Here is a 19780-nt window from a genome sequence, read left to right on the forward strand (position 1 = left end):
CACTGAACGAGGCCTCACGGTCTTCTCGGTGCAAATGAAGGCTCGCCAGCTGCCGCGCCGGCACTGCGCTCGCCAGCCCCCCCCGCTAACAAGGTCGAGCAGAACTTAAGTTGCACTTGCTCAGCATACTGGCAATAATGGCACCGAGGAGACCAGCCCCAAGATTCGGGGATGCTGACCCATGGAGGCAGCAAGACGCTGTGGAGGCCAGGAGGGATGTGCCTCCGGGGGTCTAGGAGGGTCAGCCAGTGCTGCCTGGGATGAGGTGACGGCAGCTGTCAGTTTGGGGAGTGTGACCAGGAGGACTGGTCTCCTGTGCAGGAAAAACGTCAACGACTTACAGCGGGCAGCACGAGAGCACGATTGAGTAGGCACCAATGCCCCCCATCCACCCCGGAGACATTTCTGCCCCCATGGCAGCGTCCACCCCCAACTCTCCATGTGACTCCCAACCCGCCCTCCACCACCACAACCCCTTAAACCCCCCAACACTTCCTTCATACCCCGCTCCCACCACTGTTAACTACACGTGTAACTAACGATACCCCCTCTGTGTTTCGGCAGGAAAAGCTCCCCCACAATCACCGGGAGGGGGCCCAGACTGGCGGTGGTGTGCCGGACATAAGAATCCTCAGCACCTTTGAGGAGCCGGTCCTGGAGGTGAGCGGTGTGGCTGAGGACCTTGAGGAACCACCGGGCTCCACCCGGAGGACCTGTCAAACTAGAGTTGTTATAGCCTTACTGACTGTCCTATCCCTCCCACTGACCACGCAACCATGCTCCAGGAGGTCCTCCAGCTGACGGCGCTGGCCCATCCCGGGTGACTCCCCCCCCCCCCCCCCCCCCCTCTCCAGCCTCCCACAAGACCACCTTGGAGGAGAGCTCTGAGGAAGACACTGTAATAGTCGCGGCGTAGCTGTCATCCCCACCCTCCACCAGGGCAGATACACACACCTGGGTGGGAAATGTTAGTGGTCAGGTATCTGGGGCACCATCTGGTGAGCACCACACAGCTGCTGGTGGAGGCAGAAACCCCCAGGCGAGACAGCAGTTGGAGTTCTGCTGGATCCCAGGACCCAGTGGGGCTCAGACTGATGCTGAGCCTGTGGAAGAGTTCATCCCAGAGCTGATGGAGACACTAGGGTGCAGCCGGGACATTCAGTGGGAGATTTCAGTAACACTCCAGCAGGTCCATAGCCGGTTGGAGGAGTCCCAGAGACGACGGGCGCTGGAGATGTCACCGGCAACACATGGGACCGAGGCCAGTACTGCTAGAGTGGCGACTGCAGTAGAGAGCCTTGTGCATGACGTCGGCACCATTAGTGAAGGTGTCCAAGGCGTCGCACAGTCGGTGACGGCCATGGCTGAGGGTCTCGGCATAATGTCTGCCTCGCTGGGGGATGTCACCCAGTACCAGACTGACCTTGATGAGATTCTGCGGGACATGTCCCGCTCTCTGATGGGAATGGCCGAGGCGCTGCGGAGCTTGTCCCAGTTGCAGGTGGGCATTGCCGAGGCGCTGCAGAGAATGGCCCAATCACGGAGGAGCATCACCGACGGCATCGACACAATGGTGCAGACCATGGAGAACCGGCAGGGCTGGCAGTGCCAGATAATCCAGGAGCAGCTGGGGCTCGAACCCTTCATCCCAAAGTGAACCCCAGGACCCTATGAGTACCGAGCGGGAGTAGGGGGTGCTGGATGCCAACCCAAACCCATCCCATGGAGTGGCAACGATGGCCACCAGCTCCCCCGAGTTCCACACCTCTTATGACGCCGCGTCTCACAGTCAGCACATGGCACAGGGTGGCAGCATACGGCACAGGGCGGCAGCACACAGCACAGGGAGGCAGCACACGGCACAGGGCGGCAGCACACGGCACAGGGCGGCAGCACACGGCACAGGGCGGTAGCGTACGGCACAGGGCGGCAGCTTACGGCACAGGGCGGCAGCAAACGGCACAGGGCGGCAGCACACGGCACAGGGCGGCAGCACACGGCACAGGGCGGCAGCACACGGCACAGGGCGGCAGCACACGGCACAGGGCGGCAGCACACGGCACAGGGCGGCAGCACACGGCACAGGGCGGCAGCACACGGCACAGGGCGGCAGCACATGGCACAGGGCGGCAGCACACGGCACAGGGCGGCAGCACACGGCACAGGGCGGCAGCATACGGCACAGGGCAGCAGCACACTGCACAGGGCGGCAGCACACGGCACACGGCGGCAGCACACGGCACAGGGCGGCAGCACACGGCACAGGGCGGCAGCATACGGCACAGGGCAGCAGCACACGGCACAGGGCAGCAGCATACGGCACAGGGCGGCACGGCTGTGTATGTGCCGCCGACAAGTGAGCCGGTGGCCCTCAGGCCTTAGAGCTGCCAGAGGACACCCGCCAGTGGCATCGAAGGCCACGGGCCGTGGCAACCAGCTGGCTGCCTCCACCTCTGATGTGCATTTTGGGGACATATCTACATGTACTCATAGATACTCGTAGGAGGGCAAAGTACACCGAGGATCACTGAGGGCACCCGGCGGGGGTGGAGGGTGTAAGTAGGGGGTGAGGGGGCTAGGGGGTTGTGAGTTGGCATCACCATCGGGAGTGTGGGGAATTATAAAACACAATAAACACCTTTGTGCAACTAATATAATGCCTCTGTCACTTCCTTCACAATGTGCGCCCTCCTCCGAACCCTCTCAAGGTATCCCCAGCCTCCCGTGACACTCACCCACCCTCCAGCTATGGACATGTTCCCGGAGCTGTGTCCCATCCCCTGAGTGTTTGAATGTTGGCTGCTGCGTGTGTAGTGTTGCCTCCCTCAGCGTTCAAACACAGTGTCCAGGCACCAAGATATGATTGGGATGCCAGGCAATGACTCCCACATGCTACATGGCCTGCCGACCCACGGGAATCCACTTGGGTTGCGTGAAGTGCTCACTTATCCATGATTGCGAATTCCCTATTAGCGATAGCCTTCAGCCTCACAGCCAGAGGCCTCGGCAGTCAGTGGGGGTTATGGGTGGTCGGTGGGCAGACAGGCAGGGACAGGAGTTGCGCACATTGTGAAGAAAGTGACAGAGGCATTATACTAGTTGTACACAAAGGTGTTTATTGTGTTTTAGAAAGGGTACACACAATCCAGGGTTTGGCATGGTGGCATTACGCGCATTTGCTCCCTAGCGCCTCCCCCTACCCCCCCCCCCCCCCCGGCGGCCCACCCCTGCGGAGGATACCCCACCCCCAGCCGAGCATCCCCCCCCCCACCCCTCCTTCCGAGCACTGGGGTGGCAAGCCCAGCGTCCCCGGGCTCTTTGCCTGTGAGCAAAGATGGCTACTCACCTCCTCGGCTCCCCTCAGAAGCCCTTCCACCAGGTTCACGTTTTTCAAAAGGAGTATTAATCGGCACCAGTGTGAGCACTTGTTGGGGAGGCCGCTGCATGACAGGAGGCTACTGGATATGGGGTGGCTCGTGTTAATTGTATGGGAAAAGGGCTTAAGTGGTGATAATTGGTTTCGTGCCACGCTACGGTGAGATCCCCCTTTTGCCTACAGGATCGGGTCGGTTGCATAGCAAACTGTTTGGCGCCTGGCGCGGTTTTCATTTTCTGCCTCTCCCGCTACTCACCGGCCTTGTTCTGATTGAGTGGGAGAGTAACCAGACCGGGGAATCGCACACGGAGAGTAAGATGAAGCAGAAGATTGGTGTGTATCATATATGTCAAATTGATAATAACTGAAACTGAACTGAACTGAAAATTGCTTATTGTCACAAGTAGGCATCAAATGAAGTCACTGTGAAAAGCCCCTAGTCGCCACATTCCGGTGCCTGTTCGGGGAGGCTGGTACGGGAATTGAACCGTGCTGCTGGCCTGCATTGGTCTGCTTTAAAAGCCAGTGAGACCCATGCTGAATACAGAAAGTTCAGAGGATGAGTAAATAAAATAGAAGCAAAGATAGAGGAGGAGAGACTGGGAGACAAAGGTTTTCTCTCGACATATAATAGTAAAAGGGTTATAAAAGGAGTGGAGCCCTTCAGCTTCTAATAGGGGATTTACACATAGAGGCAGAGGACATGGCTGAGGTACTAAATTAATACTTTACATCTCTCTTCACCAAGGAAGCAGATGCTTCCAGTCTTGGTGAGTGGTTGAGACGCTGGATGGACTTAAAATTGATAAATAAGAGGTACTGGAAAGGCTGGCTGTACTTCAAGTACACTGACAGCACCCAGCTCTACCTCACCACTGCCTCCTCACAATTCCTCCACAGTCATTAAGCTGCCAGACTGCTCACCGGACCGCCAATCCTTGATGAGCAGAAATTAAATACTGGGAAGCCTCAAGCCAATCCTCGATCTAGACTCCGTTGCCTAGCTACCAATTCCACCTCTCTTCCTGGCAACAGTCTTGAGATTAAAGCAGTCTCTTCGCAACCATGATGCCACATTGCCCGACTTCACCCCTGTTGCATCTCATGCCGTAGTTATCGCTAGCCTTGACTGTTCCAGTGCACCCCTGGCTGCTGTCCCACAGTCTACCCTCTAGTAAACTTGAGGTCAGCATAAATTCTGCAGCCCACGTCTTAACTTGCAGCAAGTTGTGTTTCCCTATGACCCCTCTGCTCACTCATGTACATTGGCTCCCAGTCAAGCTACATCTTGATTTTAAAACTCTCACCCTTGTTCTCAAAATGCCCCACAACCTCATCCCTCCCTATCACTAATCTCACCCAGCCCCACAACTCTTTGTGACATTTGTGCTTTTAAGCATGTCTGATTTTAATTGTTCCATGATTACTTTTCAAGAAAGGGTGTAAAGATAAGCCAGGTAACCACACGGCAGTAGGTTTAATCTCAATAGTGGGAAAGCTTTTAGAAACAACAATCCTGGACAAAATTAACAATCACTTGAATAAATTTGGATTAATTAAGGAAAGCCAGCATCTCTATTCTGGTCAAATTATATTGAACTAACTTGATGAAGTTTTTTGATGAGGTAATAGAGATGGTTGTTGAGAGTAATGTGGTTTATGTGGTGCACATGGACTTCCAAAAGGTGTTTGATAAAGTGCCACATAACAGGATTTTCAGCAAAGTTAAAGCTCATGAAATAAAAGGGACAGTGACGACAGGGAAATGAAATTGGCTGAGTGACAGGAAACAGTGGTGATGAACAGTTGTTTTTCAGACTGGAGGAAACAATATAGTGGGGTTCCCCAGGGGTTGGTATTAAGACTGCTTTTCCGAATCTGTGTTAATGATCTAGACTTCGGTGTGCAGGGCACAATATCAAAATTTGCAGATGACAAAAAGCATGGAAGTATTGTAAACTGTGGCAAGTATAACGATAAACTTCAAGAGGTGGAATAGACGAATATGCACCAGATGAAATTTAATGCAGACAACTGTGAAGTGATACATTCTGGTCGGAGGGATGTTTTGAGTCCAGATGACCTTTTGTCAAAGCTTTGGCAAAACGTCATCTGGACTCGAAACGTTAGCTCTTTTCTCTCCCTACAGATGCTGCCAGACCTGCTGAGATTTGCCAGCATTTTCTCTTTGGTTTCAGATTCCAGCATCCGCAGTAATTTTCTTTTATTTATAAAACACTGGTTCAGCCTCAATTAGAGTATTGTTTCCAATTCTGGGTACACACTTTAAGAAGGTTTTAGAGAGACTGCAGGGAAAATTTACGAGAATGTTCCCAGGCATGAGGAACTTAAGTGGATATATTGGAGAATCCCTGGTCGGACTCAGAGAAAAGAGTGTTGAGGGAGATTTGATCGAGGTGATCAAAATCATGAGGCTCTGGGCTGAGGAGACAGGGAGAAACTATTCCCATTGGCAGAAGGGATAAGGACCAAAGGCCAGCAATATAATGGCATAAGAACTAAGCCAACAAGAGGAGTGAGTGATCAGGATCTGTGAAGCATTGCCTGAATATAGAAACATAGAAAATAGAAGCACGCCATTCAGCCCTTCGAGCCTGCGCCACCATTCATTATGATCCTGGCTGATCATCAAGTTCAATACCCTGATCCCACCTCCCCACCCCCCCATATCCCTTGATCCCTTTAACCCCAAGAGCTATATCTAATTCCTTCTCAGATTTAAAATCAGCATGTTCGCAACTTTCAGTCAATCGACACAGGCCAGTGATAAAGGTTTCCACTGGTTCATCTGGTTTCTGGGCCCTTTTGTCAAACTTGGTTCTTTCTAATATCCCGTTACTCTGAGAATTGAAAATTATTATCAAAGGCTTTTAAGACTTCTTTGAATTTGCTTGATGTTTCATGAATGCCTTGTCTTGCTATCACCATCAGCAATTGTTCTAACAGCATACAATGTAGTGGTTTGCTCAGCCTCTGCTTTGTAGTTGGATCAGGATGCAATTCTGGTGGAGGCAGATTCAATCATGGCGTTCAAAAGCAAATTGGACAATTATGTGGAGGGCAGAAATTGTAGAGCTAGGGGAATGGGTGTGGCTGAGTTGCTTTTGCAGCATGCCGACATGGACACAATGAGCTGAATGGCCTTCGTCTCTGTTACAACCATTACATGATTTTAGTTGACGCCATGACTGATTTATAGAAGGTCGTGGAGTGTAGGAGGAGCAGTTCCAGAGTTTTGTCAAGTCTTGATTGAACAAAGCAGGGATGCAGGGGGAGGGACAGTGTAGAAACCATAAACAGGAAATCTTCCAATCATTGTGGCTTCAGTAAAAGAGGGAGGAAGTAATGAGAAAGAGATCCCATGTGAGAGGGGCTCACTGATAGAGAAAAACCTGTTTCTATATCCTGTCCACTCCCTGCTCAGGTTGGTATCTATTGGTTGTATTTGTGCTCAGGGCTCAGTCTGCTCGGGTTGGCACCTAAACGCATTCACTCAGGACCCCTCCTCAGTGGGAGGGCCCCTGTTAGGACTGTAAAATGAATGATAAGACACTGGTGGGATCCCCCCCCCCCCCCCCCCCCCCCGTGCGCGGAGTGTTTTCCCACCGGCGGGATCGTCCAGTCCACTGATTTCTGTACGTTTTGCAGAGCTCGCCCACTACAGGGAGGGTAGCCTTCAGCGGGAACAGAAGATCCGGCCAATGGGATTGGCCAGATAATCCCGCCCATTGTCTATCTCCAGCCACTACAAGATAACATCCTTCCATGAAAAGAGACAGTGCCACACAGAACACATTCAAATAAACTAGTATAATTTGGGTCCCTTTTGAAAGAATTAAGGAAGAAATTAGAGCTCAGAGTGCGGATCTTGGGCATAAATCAAGTGTAATGAGCACCAATTTTGGGGATCCAAGTCCCATGCCCAGAATACACCTGAGAATTACCTAATGGATATTGAATCTGGCTATCTTTCATTAATACTGGCCCATTACTTGTTTTAGACTCCTCTCTGGAAAAATGTGTAGTGATTGCAGACCTGAGATCAGGCCATCTCATTTAGGATTCAGATGGTTTGCTGCTTCCCTAATTTTTGAAAACACTTACTGAGGAGCCCTGCTACTCCATGCCCAGAGAGTCTCAATTGCTCCTTCGACCACCACCACAGAACTTGCTAGTGACCTACATTATGCGAAGAGAGCCAGCCTCAGGCATCTTAGTTCGGGCGTTCACAGCACCCATCCACTTCCGGCCCAAATACGAAGTGTTTCGCTAACCTCACTCCCTGTATCACTCTGCACTGTAGATTTGGAAATGTATCGCTAACCTCACTCCCTGTATCACTCTGCACTGTAGATATGTAATTGTGTCGCTAACCTCACTCCCTGTATCACTCTGCACTGGAGATATGGAATTGTGTCGCTAACCTCACTCCCTGTATCACTCTGCACTGGAGATATGGAATTGTGTTGCTAACCTCACTCCCTGTATCACTCTGCACTGTAGATATGTAATTGTGTCACTAACCTTCCTCCCTGTATCACTCTGCACTGTAGATATGGAATTGTGTCGCTAACCTCACTCCCTGTATCACTCTGCACTGTAGAAATGTAATTGTGTCGCTAACCTCACTCCCTGTATCACTCTGCACTGTAGATATGTAATTGTGTCGCTAACCTCACTCCCTGTATCACTCGGCACTGTAGATATGTAATTGTGTCGCTAACCTCACTCCCTGTATCACTCTGCACTGTAGATATGTAATTGTGTCGCTAACCTCACTCCCTGTATCACTTGTACTGTAGATATGTAAGTGTGTCACTAACCTCACTCCCTTTATCACTCTGCACTGTAGATATGTAATTGTGTCGCTAACCTCACTCCCTGTATCACTCTGCACTGTAGATATGTAATTGTGTCGCGAACCTCACTCCCTGTATCACTCTGCACTGTAGATATGTAATTGTGTCGCGAACCTCACTCCCTGTATCACTCTGCACTGTAGATATGTAAGTGTGTCGTTAACCTCACTCCCTGTATCACTCTGCACTGTAGATATGTAAGTGTGTCGCTAACCTCATTCCCTGTATCACTCTGCACTGTAGATATGGAATTGTATCGCTAACCTCACTCCCTGTATCACTCTGCACTGTAGATATGTAAGTGTGTCACTAACCTCACTCCCTGTATCACTCTGCACTGTAGATATGTAAGTGTGTCGCTAACCTCATTCCCTGTATCACTCTGCACTGTAGATATGGAATTGTATCGCTAACCTCATTCCCTGTATCACTCTGCACTGTAGATATGTAAGTGTATCGCTAACCTCACTCCCTGTATCACTCTGCACTGTAGATATGTAATTGTGTCGCTAACCTCACTCCCTGTATCACTTGTACTGTAGATATGTAAGTGTGTCACTAACCTCACTCCCTGTATCACTCTGCACTGTAGATATGTAATTGTGTCGCTAACCTCACTCCCTGTATCACTTGTACTGTAGATATGTAAGTGTGTCACTAACCTCACTCCCTTTATCACTCTGCACTGTAGATATGTAATTGTGTCGCTAACCTCACTCCCTGTATCACGCTGCACTGTAGATATGTAATTGTGTCGCGAACCTCACTCCCTGTATCACTCTGCACTGTAGATATGTAATTGTGTCGCGAACCTCACTCCCTGTATCACTCTGCACTGTAGATATGTAAGTGTGTCGCTAACCTCATTCCCTGTATCACTCTGCACTGTAGATATGTAATTGTGTCGCTAACCTCATTCCCTGTATCACTCTGCACTGTAGATATGTAAGTGTGTCGTTAACCTCACTCCCTGTATCACTCTGCACTGTAGATATGTAAGTGTGTCGTTAACCTCACTCCCTGTATCACTCTGCACTGTAGATATGTAAGTGTGTCGTTAACCTCACTCCCTGTATCACTCTGCACTATTGTTACATTCATATGACTTAAAGTTGAGGCACTTGCTCCGTGCTGCAGGAATCCACAGTAACCAAACTCCCATTAAACATTTGACAGATCATTACCGTGAAATTTCCTCCATGATCCATGAACAGTGGTTTGAAGAATGGGGCTGGATTGGGAGTCATCACGCAAATCTTCTTCCGCAGCCTGTAAAAGGAGATTCATTAGTAAGAGATATTAAGGGAGTCAAAGCCTGCGCTTACATTTCAAATACTGCAGACAATGAATTCCTTTTAAATTCCAGGCAAATGCAGCAGCAATTTCTGTACTGTATTAAAAGTTGCAATGTGTATTTTGCCCACACGAGACTACCGTATAAACATGTACCTGCAGAAGGGGGTCTAAGAAAAATAAAGAAGGCCCCACTGTTTTAACATCACATGCACTTCTGCTCCGAGTGCTTCCTACTGAATCTTTCACTGTTTCTTCCCAAGAACCTCATAATTCTGTGCACAGCAGACCATAAATCAATGAATGGCTAGAGGAGTGATTATCCTCTCGGTTACCCATTGGTAGCCCTTCAGGTGGGGTAGAGATTCCAAGACAGAAGATTGTCTCGGGCTGGATGACTGACTGGAAGTCTGATAGTCCCTGAAATGTTCTGAATTCACATGCCCATAGAAAACCTTCCCTACGCTTGGGTTTTACCTGTCATTCCTTCACGACTATCAATGAACAGCTAGATACCAAATTTGAAATTCTTCAGCCAATTGGCAGCCTCCTCATCAGCCTGGTGTAGGGTAGTGAGATGGTCACTGAAGCACAGGCCGGGACATTTGTCGATTATAATCACCGCGGTTTACACTTCACTACAGTTGCACGGGGGTGAGTCACGGTGTCCCCAACGGAAGAGATTGTTGTGGCAGGGTCCAGTGTGAAAGCTGTTCGGTTTGACTGATTTGCCACACGGGCAGTCGAAGCCTGGGATTTCTAACTTGGGATCACCAACCAAGTGCTGATTCTGGGCTGTGTTGTGCTACAGGTCCTTCCACAGGTTCACAGCAGAACTGCCTTGCTCGGGAAGGTTGGTCCAGGTTGGCCACCTTGAGGTGAGGTGTTTTCTGGGAGGGTGGGTGGTATCACCCACAAATGGCAGATCAGGGTTTTCGTGCACTCTTTCACGCAATTGTGCGGTGCTAGTTACACGACGGATTTGTGGTGACGCAATGTCGCAGAGCACAGGTAGTCTGTTTGTCGACCGAATTACACCTGAGATGTTCCTCATGGTCTCATCCAGCTGGACATCCACCAGTTTTCGGTTGTGGGATACCGAGAGTGAGGAGGGAACCTGGGAACAGCCTCATCAAGTTGTTCTTACCATGCCTCAGTACACTCCAGCCCTGATGTTATTGCTCTCCACCCCCTCTATTCCACTTTACTTTGCTTGGGGTGCATGGAATTCTCTGCTGGCTCTTTCCTAGGGCAATCCAAAACCTAGGCCGGAATTCTCCGGCCATTCACTGGCGGCGGGATTCTCTTTCCCATTAAAAGTGGGGGAAACAGAGAATCCCGTCGCCAAGAAACACGCGGCTGGGGGACTGGAGAATCCCATTCCCAATCTCACTGCTCCACCCTCTCTCCATAGTCAACAACTTGTCTGGCTGTGAAAGGGACCCGTCAAAGAGGCACAAAGTGAGTGAGGAAAAATCTATGGCAGATGGAGTTTAGTGTGAAGTATACCATTGGATTTTAGGAAGTTAAACTGGAATAGTTTCTTAATTAAGAGAGACCAGAAACTGTGGGGGAGCCAAGTCATTTGGGTGTCCAGGTACACAAAATATAGGTGCACAGGTAATAGAAAATATTAATGGGTTGTTGAAATACAAAAGGGTTCATGTAATGCTTCAGCTGTACGGAGCCTTTGTCAGACACCATCTGAACTGTATTCAGCTCTAAGTGCAGCAGCTCAGGAAGAATCTACTGATCCTGAAGGGGTACAGTGCAGATTCATCAGAAAATTATGGGTTAGAAAATGACTGCGGTTTGCACACACTTGGGGCGGGATTCTCCGGGAATCGGCAGGGTGGGCAGAAACCGCGCAATGGAGTGGTGGGAACCACTCCGGTGTCGGGCCGCCCCAAAGGTGCGGAATCCTCTGCATCATCAGGGTCTAGGCTGGCGCCGGAGTGGTTTGCGCCCCGCCAGCCGGAGTGTAAGGCCTTTGGTGCCGCGCCAGCCGGGGCCGTAGAGACTCCGCCGGCCGGCGTGGGTCCACGCATGCGCGGGAGCGTCAGCAGCTGCTGACGTCATCCTTGCACATGCGCAAGGGGGGGTTCACCTTCGCGTCGGTCATCGCGGAGGCTTAGACCGCTGGCAGGGAGGAATAGAGTGCCCCCACGGCACAGGCCCGCCCGCAGATCGGTGGGCCCCGATCGCAAGCCAGGCCACCGTGGGGGCACCCCCCGGGGCCTACTCCAATCTACGCTGGTGGGACCTGCATAGATCGGGCGGGACTTCGGCCTATTGCGGGCCGGAGAATCGCCGGGGGGGGGGGGCCTGCTGTGGGCAGCCGCCGACTGGCGCGGGGTGATTCCCGCCCCCGCCAAATCTCCGGCGCCGGAGAATTCGGCAGCCGGCGGGGACGGAATTCACGCCGCCCCCCCGGTGATTCTCCGACCCGGCGGAGGGGGGGAGGGGGGGTCAGAGAATCCCACCCTTGGTTTGTTTTCCATTCAGTGTATTCCAGGTTGAGGAGAGGTCTGATCGAGGTGTTTCAAATGATAAAATAATTTTATAGGGTAGAACGGAGCAACAAGTTCCTCCTTGTTGGGAATCCAGAACACCGCAGTTTTAAAATAAAAGGGAGGCAGTGGCGGCACACAGTGGTTAGCACTGCTGCCTCATGGCACTGAGGTCCCAGGTTCAATCCCGGCCCGAGGTCACTGTCTGTGTAGAGTTTGAACACTCTGCTCGTGTCTGCGTGGGTTTCATCCCCACAACCCAAACAATTTGCAGGGGAGGTGGACTGGCCACGGTAAATTGTCCCTTAATTGGAAAAAAATGAGGTAGGCTGGTTGGGAGGAAAACTCTGAAGAACCTTTTCACACAGTGGTTATTGGAAATCTGGAACTCACTCTCCCAAAGGTTGTGGGGAGGGGGGAGGGGGGGGGGGGGAGGTGCAATTGAAATTTTTATTACTGTGATTAACATCTTTATGAGGTAAGAGCGTCAAGGGATAGGGTGCAAAAAACATATAGCAACAGTCAAGAATATGAGTTAACAGGCTCAGGGTATTGAATGGCCTACTCCTGGTGCTATGAATCTTCCTGTTCAAATATTTATCCAGTTTTCCCTTCAAAGATGCTACGGTCTCTGCCTCAATCACATCCTGAACGGAGTTTAATGTTAGCAGTGTCGTCTGGCCAAATATGATCATGTAGTGGCAGGCCGATTAACAAGGTGGAGGGGCGGGCTCTGGTGAATCAAGCGCCGGAGGTGGGCAAGAAGGTGCTAGTCCCCTGTCAGGTGATACAGACATGGTTGCTGATGCTATTTTTTAAATGGCAGTAAGAGCTGCCTGCACTGCCTCAAAACTTTCTGCATTGTCATGGCTGCCACTATGAGGACCCACCCTTTAGCACGGACCAGCAGCCTTCACCTGCAAGATATAGATCATTCATGTCCAAAAACTAGAGCCCTCAGCTCAAAAATAGGTCCTTTAGCTACAAGACTATTCCCCAGCTTCAAGACACAGATCCTTGAGCTCCAAGACAGACCCCTCAGCTCCAAGACTAGATCCGTCTTCAGGTCTAGACCAACAGCTAAAGTCTCCTGTGTCTGAAGAACTCAATCCATGGAGTAATGCAGGAGGCTGTCACCTGTGGAATATTGCTGGGCAGAAAAGGGATGGCTGCACAGTTCAGTAATGTCTTCCTGCCTGTTTCCAACAGGTGGCAAGAAGGGACCCTCCTGTCTGACCTATGAAGTCTGGATGGAGACAGCAACAGAGATCAGCAGATTTGAGGTCCAGCAACACACCTGGGTCCAGTATCAAAAGCAGATCAATGACCTCCTCCGCACTGCTAGAGTGATTCTGAGTGAATGCTGAGCACAATGTGGCTGTCCAGGGGGCAATATGCTTGGTGTCTCAATGTGGGGAGGGATCAACTGGGTGGGTGAATGAACAGTATACCCAGAAGCAGCTACCTCAGGAAGAATTGCTCCATATGGATGATAGGCATCTGCCCCTTGATGCCAGCATTCTCCAAGTCCCATGAGAATGGACATGGGAAAGTGATAACTGGAAGACTGAATCATGTGCCAGCTGAGTAGATCCAATCTAGTAGACTACTTTATTCAGTGACTGATGGCTTCTGACTGGCATTGTGAACTCTCATCTGCCCGATAGTAGGGGTGAAGGCCGTGTTTTGCCATCTCTGTGTACAGGTCACAGAGCTGCAAGAGGCTGAGCAATGGATGCTGCTAAGTACCAAGTGTTATGACATTTGAGGGCAAGGTAGCCTGGTGGTCTTCCAGTGGTCTGGTGGTGGAGACCCTCACTGGGCCATATCAGCAGAGCTGCCCCAGAGCAGTCCAGGCAGCAGAATCATTTCATGAGTACGCCAATTGTCTGTTTAATTGTAGCCCAGGTTGGCCCATGACAGGCACGGTGAAGTTCCTTAGCTGCTGTGCGAGGGTTCCTCACTGGGGTCAACAGGCGGCTTTTGAGAAGGTACCCCTTATCACTGAGGAATCATCCCCGGAACAGTGGACAAAGCTGAAACAACTCCTGGGAATGCTGAAGCGCACAGGCATCATGAGTACTCCTCAGGAAGCAGGCACATACCTGCAGGATGCACTTTTGGCAATCAAAACCAAGTTGGGACGTTTATTGAGTAGAAGCCCTTCCTGTTTCTGAAGACTGCAGGCTGGTTCAAGGAAGCTTTGATGGGTGCAATTGATTACATGCTGCACCTGTGGAAAGCCTGCAATGATCTGAAACCAACAGACCCCTCAGCAGGTTAACACGGTCAATGTGGTAACACATCAAGACTCCAACCCTCTTAAACACTGCACTAGTCACTTCCCTAATACAACTTGGGGCCTCACGGTAGCATGGTGGTTAGCATCAATGCTTCACAGCTCCAGGGTCCCAGGTTCGATTCCCGGCTGGGTCACTGTCTGTGTGGAGTCTGCACGTCCTCCCCGTGTGTGCGTGGGTTTCCTCCGGGTGCTCCGGTTTCCTCCCACAGTCCAAAGATGTGCGGGTTAGGTGGATTGGCCATGCTAAACTGCCCGTAGTGTAAGGTTAATGGGGGGATTGTTGGGTTACGGGTATACGGGTTACGTGGGTTTAAGTGGGGTGATCATTGCTCGGCACAACATCGAGGGCCGAAGGGCCTGTTCTGTGCTGTACTGTTCTATGTTCTATGTTCTAACTGCTTGTAGCCTCCTGGAATATCCTGCACATATCCCCAGTGGATCTTTAGAGAGAGCCAGAGGTTTAGAAATTTAGTGTTGTGATGATTTAAATCATCACTGGCATTGGGTGGACACCCAGTCCCATTGATCACAGTATCATACAGCAATCAGTGATGGACTCCTTTAACAGCCACAGTCTTCCCTGGCACTGCCACTTTGATGTCTGGAGATTGTTCATGCAATTCCGGAATACTTTGGGCTCTCTCTTGTTGCCGTTTCCCCCATGGCTTCCGTCTGCGGCTAGTCCTGCCTCTCTTGCTGCTGCTGTTGCGAATCATTGCTGGCTCCAGAGCCTGGTGCACCCTTCCTCTGCGGCTCTCCGATGCTTGTGGGCCCAGGAGGACTGGGTGGATGAATCCCATGTCTTGCCCACTTCCCCTTTTATTATTATAGTAAAGCGAGGGGAGTCCAACAAGTTTAACAAAATACATTTATTGAGCAACAACATTATCTACATGAGGCCTGGTTACACTTCACCGGGTCCTCTTTCCTTTCTAGTTGGCTCTGCAGTGGCCGACCTTTCATCTGAGCGCTGGGAAAGCTACCCCGCCCACAGCAGGGAAGCTCACGGTATCAATGAGCATGGGGAAACAATCAGCCCCAGCTCGGTGATTCCTGTGCAGGAATGTCCTACACGTGCCCCTCTGCTCTTCCCAGCTGTCCGTCAGCTCTACAGGTTTGCTGGCCTGGGTTTGAGTTTTGAAATATAATCAATCTGATGTCACACCTGGTTTTCAGTATGTGGTGGTATGACTAGGAGGTTTACGGTACCTCAGAGTAGTGCTGCCATTGGTGCAGAGGACTCGCTGCCCATTGGCTCAGGCAGGTCATGTGTCTCTCTGCCAATTGGCTGAGGCTAGACATGTGACTGCTCGCCGGTTGGCAGAGAGGCCGGTAACCCCTCCTACGAGGCGGGGTATAAGAACCCGTAGCAGCCGGCAGTTGGCCTTTCTCTGTAAGTCGACTGCCGGGCACACAACTAGTTCATTAAAGCCTGATATATGGAACTTCTTCACGACTCGAGTCCAATTGAGGGTACATCACCGTAGTTATGTGGCTCTGCCATGAGGCTGTCTCTCTGGAGGCAGACATCTTAGGGCAACTCAATATATCCTGTCACCGATGAAGCTCAGCTGTCATTAAACTTGAAACAGCCTCGCCTCCATTTTGGTTGAAGTTACCAATCCAATAGAAGGCAGAGCCACAATGACTGACCTTCCCTCAGAGTCTAAGGCCTCACCTGGATAATGTAAAGGACGCACATCAAAAGCACATGATGCTGATGTAATGATGGTGTAACTCCACATGATTGAGTATCAGAGATCTGGACTGAACAGCAGCTTACTTTGGGTTTTAATAGACTACAATCTCAAGCAGCTTACTTTGGGAGAATGGGCAAGCCTCAAAGAATTCTGTTTGGGCCCTGAACACACGTGGCGAAACATGGTGGCTGTGGTGGTGGGAGCGAACAATGAGAAAAGGAGCCAGAAAAAAACTCCAAGGAATAGCCGCAGACCTGTAAAGTCAAGAGATCCTCAACAGAAGGAAGAAAGGAACACATTCAAAACTCATCAAAAAGTCAGAGGACCACGAGTGCACCAGATGCAAAATGAGAGACAGACCCGGAGTTCAGACAGCAGTGAGCACAGACCAGGATCAGCAAGCAACACCAGAGAAGCAACAACTATTACAAGGCTTGGTGCAAGAATGGAATCTACCAGAACCATTCCGGAGCGCTGAAGACTGACAACAGGCTCGAGCACTGGGACAACTGCATGGTGTGGAGATAAAACCTGCACAAGCAGGAAGAATGCTCAGCAAGGGGAGCAGAGTGCCTCAACTGTGTAAAAAAAAATTATCTGCTGATTGAACACCTAGCCAGAAAAAATAAGGAAAAAATATTAAAGACAAAGCACATACTATGAGTGGAAAACCACAGAAAAAGGAAATAACGTTCCTTGGGGAAGTAGATGAAATGGAAAATAAATTATGGAGCATTAAAATTAAAGTGGATGGACTTCCCTCAGAGTTTAAAGATAGACACAAGAGGCAGGAATTTCTGTCCTATCCGACAATGTGGCTTAAGCATATTACGCCACAACCGCTATCTGTCATGTTACAGGGACCAGGTGGGATTACACTGAAAGTCAAAGGCCGACACGAGGCAAAATTAAAGTACAAAGATCAGGGGCAGGATCCTCCATTTCTGAGACTAAGTGTTGACACCAACACAAAACTCGTGGATTTTCACGACGGTAAAACTGGCGCCGAACCTGGACCGATTCCGTTACTGCGGAGGGGCTAGCGCCGGCACCACGTGGAACACAATCGATTCCAATGAAAAAGGGTGCAGGATTCGCTGGATCCGTGATTGACACTCGGGAGGCTGACAAGCTGCAGCCGCACATACACATTCCAATCTGCACACACACACACACACAAGGTGGCATTAGTTGTGCTGGAGTGCGTCCATACAGCTGATGGGTTGGTTGGGGCCAGAGAGCACCCAGGGGGAGTGGCCTGGGGTGACCTATACGACCCATGGCCCTAAGTTCACAGTGGGCTGTCAACGACGTGCACAGCTGCATGGCTGCCTTTCCGGCAATGGTGTTCCGTGCCCATCCAGCCCGACCTCACAGCCCACTTCCTGGCTACCCACCATTACTCCCCCCGGCCAGCGGCACAAGTGTCAGCAAACATGGCGATGTTGGCCACTTTATGTACCCTCTCTCCCTCAGCAGCCACCATGCTGGTTTCACGATTTTTAAAAGCACACGTGAACCACACCATCGGGAACTTGGCTCATTAGAGGAGGAGAATCGCGGAGGCCGCGGAGCAAACCGGGTCGGGATTGCTAATGACATGCAAACGGTGTTTAATGTAGGTGTGTTAGAAAGCATTGGCGCCACTGTCGAAGTGATGGAGAATCGCGATTTGGCATCAAATCGACACCTGCTGCGATTTCGGCGTCAGAATCGATTCTCCGCCCAATCGCGTTTCGCGATTTTGACGTCAGCCCACTGAGAAGCCAGCCCAGATAAATCGTTGAACCTCTGTATGTCATCCCGAATCAAGAATCTTCTTTACTAAGAAGGAAGGCATGCTTAAAATTGAAGGTAATCTATAAAATCGATCAAGTTGCTGATGAGCAGGGCAGAAATAATTTCCAAGATTATTTATCGGCTTGGGAAGAGGGCGGATGGAGTACCATATCAGCCTGAGAGCTTTGATGCAAAACAAATTTGCTCTTTACGTTGTGGAAAGTCCTTTAAGACCTAGGGAAAGTCCAGAACTAGGGATCTTAGTTTGAGGATAAGGGGTAAACCTTTTAGGACTGAGGTGAGGAGAAATTTCTTCACCCAGAGAGTGGTGAATCTTTGGAATTCACTACCAGTAGTTGAGGCTAAAACATTGTGTAATTTCAAGAAGTAATTAGATATAGCTCCTGGGGGGGATCATGGGAAGACTGGTCAGGGTATTGAACTTGATGATCAGCCATGATCATAATGAATGACAGAGTAGGCTCAAAGGTCTGAATGTCCTCCTCCTGCTTCTATTTTATATGTTCCTATGAATTGAAAACATGCTACAGCAAGGGGTTATCTCACCAGTAAGCATGTCAACGAAACAGTGTTCAGGAATGGTCACAATACCAAAGCAATTTGCACAATTAGAATCTTTGTGGATTTAACTCAACTAAACGAATCAGTGGAATGTGAGATCCACCCGATGGCCTCACTGGATGAGAGTCTTGCCAAATTGGCCAAGAGAACTTTATTCACCAAATTGGTTGCAAACAGCAAATTTAGGCACTTGCCGCTGGATGAAGAATCGATTGCTGACCACTTTTATAACGCCAAGAGCTCATTATTGCTTTAATGACATTTGGAATCCTGTCCGTTCCTGAAATTTTCCAAAGAACAATGTCTCAAACCTATCATGTGAGAGTACCTTTAAGAAATGGGTGTTTATAAATGGGTGTGTATATAAATGTCTGTAGTGAGAGTACCTTTAAGAAATGGGTGTTTACTACTGCAGTGATGTCAGAGAGTGGGTGGAGCTGGGCTGTCTGTCAGCTTTTTACTTTAGTTTTAGGCTGTTTGCTGCAGGGTGTGTTTTAGTTTCGTTTTCAGTGTTGGAGCTGAAGCCAGCCAGAGCAGGTGTACTGTTGATCTCTCTGCCATGAAAAGACTGTCTCTTGATCATTTGGTGAATTCAGAATTATAAATGTTCTGAGTAGTGACTTTAACCTAACATGCTTCTGTTAAAGGTTATGTTTTTTTTGTAAGTCTTCTGGAAGTTAAAAGGACAGCGTACGCATTACTTAGTGTTGTATTCTTTGGGGGTTGCATTTGAAGTGATGGTTGTTAAGATGTTCACTGTATGTTTTAAAAAGGTTAACTTGAGTTCATAGAATAAACATTAGTTTGCTTTTTTAAAAATTCTGCTGTACCACATCTATAGAGTGGGCCGTGTGCTCCCCATACCACAATCTATTCAAAGTTGTGGGTCAGGTGAACTCCATGATACACTTTGGAGTTCTCTAAACCCTGGCCCATAACAAACCAAGAAGGCATGGAAAGAGTAGTATGCAATTTGGACAACATACTTGTATTTGGGTCCATAAGAGTAGAGTATGACAGTAGAACTTGAGCAGTCCTGAAAGTCTTACAGGATGCTGGCTTAACATTGAATGAAAAATGTGAGTTTGCCAAATTTTGGCATTTTGTAGATTACATTTGTAGATCATATTGTACAAACCTCTGGCATACCAGTGGAGTCACGAAAAGCAAAGGTATCAGACAGTTTATACAACCCGAGTACATTGCTGAACATGACAGATTTCTCGGGGTGGTCAGTCAAGTAGACATGTTCCTACCAAAATAAAGCAAATTACTGCGGATGCTGGAATCTGAAACAAAAACTGAAAATACTGGACAAAGAGTCACCCAGACTCGTAACGTTAGCTCCAGACCTGCTG

General features: G+C 49.7%; 1 protein-coding gene across 3 annotated transcripts in view; it reads right to left on the reverse strand.

Moving 5' to 3' along the window:
• Nucleotides 1–19780, reverse strand: part of LOC119978887 (interleukin-21 receptor-like) — a 110113-nt gene that overhangs the window by 13953 nt on the left and 76380 nt on the right. For all 3 annotated transcript variants that reach the window (XM_038820795.1, XM_038820797.1, XM_038820796.1), the window contains exon 8: nucleotides 9441–9525. In XM_038820795.1, the coding sequence (XP_038676723.1) occupies nucleotides 9441–9525 (85 nt within the window). The remainder of the gene's footprint in view (nucleotides 1–9440; nucleotides 9526–19780) is intronic.

The sequence above is a fragment of the Scyliorhinus canicula genome, chromosome 15 (genome assembly GCF_902713615.1).
Source record: "Scyliorhinus canicula chromosome 15, sScyCan1.1, whole genome shotgun sequence".
Lineage (NCBI taxonomy): Eukaryota > Metazoa > Chordata > Chondrichthyes > Carcharhiniformes > Scyliorhinidae > Scyliorhinus > Scyliorhinus canicula.